This window comes from Carassius carassius, unplaced genomic scaffold (assembly GCF_963082965.1).
Source record: "Carassius carassius unplaced genomic scaffold, fCarCar2.1 SCAFFOLD_158, whole genome shotgun sequence".
Taxonomy (NCBI): Eukaryota; Metazoa; Chordata; class Actinopteri; order Cypriniformes; family Cyprinidae; genus Carassius; species Carassius carassius.
This window is the reverse complement of record NW_026775066.1, coordinates 1-7,500: the sequence shown is the minus strand read 5'-3', so window position 1 is coordinate 7,500 and position 7,500 is coordinate 1. Positions and strand designations below refer to the sequence as shown.

The 7,500-nt window shown below is 40.4% G+C and overlaps 1 protein-coding gene across 1 annotated transcript in view; it reads left to right on the top strand.

Annotated features, from left to right (window-relative positions):
• The window catches only part of LOC132134572 (mitogen-activated protein kinase kinase kinase 11-like), a gene marked incomplete at its 3' end in the record, with an annotated part of 19,098 nt that extends 13,590 nt beyond the window's left edge, over positions 1-5,508 (top strand). Inside the window, exon 2 of the mRNA XM_059547101.1 lies at positions 5,328-5,508. Within this exon, the coding sequence (XP_059403084.1) occupies positions 5,328-5,508 (181 nt within the window). The remainder of the gene's footprint in view (positions 1-5,327) is intronic.
• Between the last annotated feature and the right edge of the window lie 1,992 nt (positions 5,509-7,500).

The following is a 7,500-nucleotide window of genomic DNA, read 5'->3' as shown; positions in this document are numbered from 1 at the left end:
TGCTATGTGGTTTGGGGGCTGTTGGGGCTTTGTTATGTGGTTTGGGAGGTTGGTGGGGCATTGCTATGTGGTTTGGGGGGTTGGTGGGGCATTGCTATGTGGTTTGGGGGTTGCTAGGGCGTTGCTATGTGGTTTGGGGGTTGCTAGGGCATTGCTATGTGGTTTGGGGGTTGCTAGGGCGTTGCTATGTGGTTTGGGGGTTGCTAGGGCATTTCTATGTGGTTTGGGGGTTGCTAGGGCGTTGCTATGTGGTTTGGGGGTTGCTAGGGCATTGCTATATGGTTTGGGGGCTGGTGGGGCGTTGCTATGTGGTCTGGGGGTTGCTGGGGTATTATGTGGTCTGGGTGTTGCTAGGGCGTTGCTATGGGTTTTGGGGGTTGCTAGGGCGTTGCTATGTGTTTGGGGGTTGCTGGGGTATTATGTGGTTTGGGGGTTGCTAGGGCTTTGCTATGTGGTTTGGGGGGTTGGTGGGGCATTGCTATGTGGTTTCGGGGTTGCTAGGGCGTTGCTATGTGGTTTGGGTGTTGCTAGGGCGTTGCTATGTTGTTTGGGGGTTGCTGGGGCATTGCTATGTTGTTTGGGGGTTGCTGGGGCGTTGCTATGTGGTTTGGGGGTTGCTGGGGTATTGTTATGTGGTTGGGGTGTTGCTGGGGCATTGCTATGTGGTTTGGGGGTTGCTAGGGTGTTGCTATGTGGTTTGGGGGTTGCTGGGGTATTGTTATGTGGTTTGGGTGTTGCTGGGGCATTGCTATGTTGTTTGGGGGTTGCTGGTGGGGTTGCCAGGACGTTACTATGTGGTTTGGGGGTTGCTAGGGCATTGCTATGTGGTTTGGGGGTTGCTGGTGGGGTTGCTAGGAGGTTACTGTGTGGTTTGGGGGTTGCTATGTGATTGTCAGCAGGTTCTGGGTGAAATCTCTGTAGTGGTTTCTGACTGTCTGAAATGTGAGAGAGTGTATGTCTCTGTCTGGTGTGGCCTGGATTCTGCTGCACTGGGGGTTTTTCCCTCATAAGAACAAGTCTTTGTCTTGTAGGATGTACAGGAGTCACTGGCAACCTCAGCACACACACACACACACACACAGACAGACAGGCGGCTGTGAGTAGGTTAGCTGATTGATCATGTGATCGCCGGCTTTTGCTGAGATGAGTTCTGGGAGCCGCCTCTCACACAGTAAACAGCCTCTGCATCCAAACAAACACAGCCGGTCACCGTGGTTACCATCGGCCGGTGTCGCCGTGGCATCCAGCATGTGGTGAAGACGGTCGCATTCCTGAAGAAAGCTCAGAGTAATTACAGAGTGATTTCAGAGCAGAGCAGATGTGCAGAGACTCACACTGAAGCACATGAGAGATGAGAGACACGTTTACAGTCTTCTTGCACTGCTGCTATTTTTACTGAACACTGAACACTGGTAATAAAGAGTGTGATTTGATCTGTTAAATACTCAGCAGGACACAAAAATGGTCATTTGACAACCAATTTACTTGCATTTTGATTTAGGTAGACTTTGATTATTCAGCTTTTAGTTAAAATATTGAGTTATACATTCTAACAAATTAATGTAATCACTTCAGCTTTTGAAAAGCATATTATGTAATTACAATTATTATACAATTAATTTATACAAATAAATACATTTGGCAAACAAAATGAGAAATTCTCATTCTCCATTTAATTATCTATATGAAAAAATGAGTGACATGTCATTCTGCAGAACTTTTGTAAATCTGGATTAGATATGGATTAGAAACAAAATAAAGGTTTGTGATTAAGATGCTTTATTTTTGGATAAATTGTTTTATTCATTACATAATCTCTCTTAAAGTACCTTATAGGGTTATGATAATCAAAACAGTACTGAGCCAGACCAAGCTTTGATCTCTGCAAACCAAACCATCACTTTAATGAAATCATATTTTCCTGCTGATAAACATGTCTTATAAGTTAGGGCTGGATGATATGGCCAAAATTTCTTAATTTCTGTCGATACAATATAATTCCAATATCGATATAAACACCATTAAAAAAAACAGCAAAGAACAGCCACAACAGATGTCTGTACCTACACACTTATGGACAATTAATTTGCCGAGTCCATGAAACCTACTCCTGTAAAACTATACAATATTTTAGGGTGAAAAAATGGCACAAATAAATACATTTTCACCTTTGTATTTGTATTTAGTCTTCATACAAACAAGAAATGTGAAATCTTAACTTTTGATCAAATTAAAACTTTTAAAATTAAAAATTAAAAGCTTTTTAATGGTATAGTGTACAATGTTACAAAAAGCTTTTTATTTCAGATAAATGCTGATCTTTGAATCTTTCTATCCATCGAAGAATCCTGAACAAAATGTATAATATTATTCTGATTTCTGAAGATCATGTGACACTGAAGACTGGAGGAATGATGCTGAAAATACAGCGGAGCATCACAGAAATAAATTACACTTTAACAGATATAAAATTGAAAGCAATTATTTTACATAGTAAAAATATTTCAAAATCAGCTATAGCTCCACACTGGAGAGCTGCGTTATAACAGAAAATCAAGTTATAATTCTAACCGAAAGCCACACTGACTCTGGTAAAGCGGCTTGATTTAAGGCTGTCTGTTCCATAAAGTACTGTAAAAATAAACGTGATGTGACTGGACTTTATCCAGATCGCTGTAATCAGATGCTTTCTGAACTGCTGCTTTCTCACCGCTGTCAGCTTTTGTTGTTTATTTTGTTATTAAGAGGAAAGTGCATATATTTACATATTCATCCAAACGCTGCTCAGCAGCTTCAGGTTGGGCTGCGTTTGCTCTGAACTGAAGCGCTGTCTTCTCTTGAATTACTCTGACTGTGTGTTTTGGAGGTGTATAAGGATGTCAGATGATGCTTGAGCTCTTCGGCTCAATCTCTGATACTGCAATACAGGAAGTGCAGAGAGCAAGACTCAGACGTGCTGATTTTACAGAATCATTTCTGTGTGGAAATCTCAGTATGAATGCTTCTCTTTGTATTCTGGGTCTGATTTATGAGGCTTTCCTGTGAGAGTGTTTACTCTAGATCTGCTCAACAACACAGAAACACTTAAAATATACTGATCAGCACAGGAAGATTCCTTCACCATTTACATTCATGCACATGAGAATAATGTCTGTCTTTATGTCTGTGCATGTTTGCTAAACATTTTTATCTATGTAATTAGTCTGTGCCCATGATGACTTTGGCTCTTCTGTTCGATCTCTTGCTGCTCTGTGATGAATTGCTTTTGTTTCTCATTTGTAAATATCTTTGGATAAAAGCAGATTGTAAATGAATACATGTCAGTGTTCAGGAATGCATGCCGTGGTTGACCCAATGTCTCTAGTAGTTCTGACAGGATCTCTGATGAGGTGTTGTTAGTGAGTGATGGTTTAGGAGAGACTCCACAGTGAAGTGTATTCTTGAAAAACGTCTTGAAGTGAACTTAAGAAACTCTCCTGTGGGTTACAAGATGCTGTCGTTTTTTATTTTGAAGTGTGTCGATTTCATTTGCGTCACTTCCTGTAGAGAGCAGATCGACGGAAACCAGCCTTACCACCACAAAGGCGCGTGTGTGTGTGTGTGTGTGGGTGTGTGTGTGTGTGGGTGTGTTTGTAAATGCGGTCGGTGGCAAAGAGACAGACGGATTCTTCTATCTGGATTGAAGGCTGAGCCTCAGTTTCACTTCTTCTTGTTCTGCAATTTTGTTCCACATTTCCATTATCATCCAGAACACAGATGTGTGTGTGTGTGTATGTGTGTGTATGTGTGTGTGTGTGTGTGTGTGTCTAAATATTTACCACTTCAGAAACTGACAAGTTTAAGGTCTGCTGACTCTGTGTGTGTATGTGTGTGTGTTTGTACAGACAAAGCTCTCTCTCTTCTGCAGCCTTTTTCAACAGCTTTGACGTCTCTCTCTCTCTCACACACACACACACACACACACACAAACTGTCTTCCTACTGAGAAAGAGACAGGCAGATCTCTTGTTCTTCGTGTATTTTTAAAATGTCTGATATAGTGTTGCCACGGTACTAAACTTTCAGTATCTGGTACCTATACCACGTTCTCTCGACCCATTTAGGTACCAAAGCAAAACACAAAAACATGCTAACTCAAAAATCTGACTGTACTTTCATTTAATCCAAACTGTGTACATATTACATTTTTTTCATGTGATTTCAGTTGTTCCTTTCTCTTTGGAGTGTAACAAGCTCTTGGTGCATAAAGAAGATCTGTGAAGTTACAAAGACTAAAGTCTAAATATTCTTTATCAAAGTTAAGACTCGTCCACATCGCCCTAAACACCTCGTTTAAACACATCTCTACATCACTGTGTGGGAAGATTTGTATAACGCTGCCCAAATGTTCAGGCAAAGAAAGAAGGCGTAACTTTAATTCTCTCTGTTCCCGCCGCCGTCATGTCATGGAGACGCTGAGTGTTTCACTGTGAAAGTGAAACTGCTTAGTTTGTTCTTCTAAAAGAGGATGATATCTGCTTGGTCATGCCTTGAGCTGATCCATGCTGATCACTGAGGAAATACATCAACTTCACGCTGTGGATCACAGGATCTCACCGTGGACGAAGCGGAGTCACATGACACATGTGAGAACTCAAGAAGAACTCACCATGACACATGTGAAGAGAAGGAGAAGAGCCCGGTGGACTGAAGCGTGATCGGTGGTAGGATGCCAGCTTCAGTGTGTTTCAGCACTGCTGGTTCTCAGCTGGACACTGAAGTGTTTCTGCACACACACACACACACACACACACTGGAAACCTGTTTGTGCTCTGAACAATCACACAGTCTGACCTCACAAATCACCTTCATTTACATTTAGTCCTTTAACAGACGCTTTTATCCAAAGAGACGTACAAATGAGGACAATAGAAGCAATCAAAAGAACAATGATACACACGAGCTATAACAAGTGTCTGTTAGTTTAACACAGTACACGACGCAAGGTTTTCAAATATGATTAATTATATAAAAAGAAAACAGATAGAATAGATAAAGAATAGAGCAAGCTAGTGTTATTTGTTTTTTTATGAAAACAATCAGTAAGTATATGAATAGAGTGCAAGTCTAAAAGGGGCATGTTTGTTTTTAGTATAGTATAGTGTGATTGTTTAGAGGAGGATGTGAAAGATATTTTGTTTGTTTATATATATATATTATATATAGGTGTGTGTGTGTGTGTGTCCTGCTGTCATTGTGTGGTCTGTGTTTGTATGATGCACATTGTTTTTGGAGGGAAAACATCATCACAGTATTTCTGACATCTGTGTGTGTGTGTGTGTGTGTCAGTTCTGCTGGCAGAGCCTGTGGAGCAGGACAGCATCGAGGGTAAAACCCTGAAGATCACAGATTTCGGTCTGGCGCGTGAGTGGCACAATACGACGAAGATGAGCACCGCAGGAACCTACGCCTGGATGGCCCCGGAGGTCATCAAATCCTCCACCTTCTCCAAAGGCAGCGACGTCTGGAGGTGAGCAAGCTTCCTCTGAGAACACATGTCTGAAAACTGCAGAAAAACACTCATTGATCACCTTTTTTTTATTGTTATTGTTTTTTTTGTTTTGTTTTTTATGTTGCTGCCCTATTTTAAACTGCTTTAAATGACTTTTTTACCACATTGATCTGCACTCCGTACACCATAATGGTATAGCAAAAAACTTTGCATATTTATTAAAATTAAAAAACGAAAATTGTTCCATTGATTCCATTATCTGGGACAGCTGAACTTCAGCTCAGGAGCATTCATATCACTCATAGATGTTACTGCACTTCAGGTGAAGTTAACCTGTGGCAAATTCAATTGAATGAGTGTGATCTGGAAAGACACATGTCTTAATAAAAGGTCTAACCGCTGATAATGCATATCAGAGCCAGAATTGAGCGCTGTGGTCAAAAGAACTGCCTGTAGAAACCGAGCCACACATCTGGAGGAGAGTTCAGAGAAGCATTCTGCTTCCTTGAAGGGTCACAGAAGCATGCAGTCTCTGTTTCCTTTAACAGGAGAAGTGTGAAATCACCAGGACTCTTTCTAGAGCTGGTCTCCTGACCAAACTGAGCAATGGAGAAGGCTTTGGTTGAGCGGTGACCAAGAAGCTGATGGTCCCTGTAGTTGAACTCCATGATCATATGTGGAGAGACGAGAGACCTACAGAAGCACAAACATCACTGCAGCACTTCACCGATCTAGTCTTTATGGTGGTGAGGCCAAACTCAATCCTCTCCTCAGTGAAGACACATGAAAACAGCACCTAAAGGACCCTGACTGTGAGAAACAAGAGTCTCTGGTCTGGTGAAGCTCACTTCTAAGCATCATGTCCAGACATTCAGAAGGTGCACCTCCCTACAGGACAGTGACCTAAACACACAGCAAGAGTGACTTATAGACGGCTCTGTGAATGTCCCTGAGTGATCCAGACTCAGCTGGGATTGAACCCAGTCAAATATTTCTGGAGAAACCTGGAGATGTGCGTCTGAACCATGCATGCAGTCCATACATGCAGTCACTCCCTAAAAGACTTGTAAAGGCAATGCACTTATTTCAGTTTTTTTATTTTTAATAAATTTACAAAGCTTTGTCACTATGGTGAATTGAGTGTAAATTACATACATCTGACATGAGAACAGAAAATAAAAATACATTTAGCAAGACTTGGTACCAAATAATCTGCATGAATCATCTGGAACAGTAGATTGATTTATGTAGATTTGTGCATTTTTACTCAATATAAATCTGTATAAATAATAAGGCTGCTTCATAACAAAATGTGTAAAAAATTAGAAATGAAGGGGTATGAATACTTTCACAAGGCATGTGTATCAGTGTCCCTGCAGCACAGAAGCAGTCATCAGTAACACAGGTGTATCTGTAGAAATACACAACAATACACTGTATGGGTCACACTTATACATTGCTCTTTTATGACAAAAATCATTAGGAATTAAGTAAAGATCATGTTCCTTGAAGATATTTTGTAAATGTCCTACTGTAAATATATCAAAACTTAGTTTTTGATTAGTAATATGCATTGCTAAGAGCTTCATTTGAACAACTTTAAAGATTATTTTCTCAATATTTATATTTTTTTGCTCCCTCAGATTCCAGATTTTCAAATAGTTGTATCTCAGACAAATATTGTGATGATGTATAAATCTATATATATATATATATTTTTTTATATTTATATGTGTGTATTATATATATATATATATATATATATATATATATATATATATATATATATATATATATATATAGACTCACTGCTTACCCTCAAAACCACACTTTCTTCTGCAGGGAACATTAGATGCTCTTGATCCACCCAGCTGTGTGTGTGTGTGTAGCGTGTGAGTGAATGCTGTAATTAGATGGCTATATAAAACGGCTGTGGGCCTTCTCTCCCTCTCTCCCTCTCTCTCTCTCTCTCTCTCTCTCTCTCTCTCTCTCTCTCTCTCTCTCTCTCTC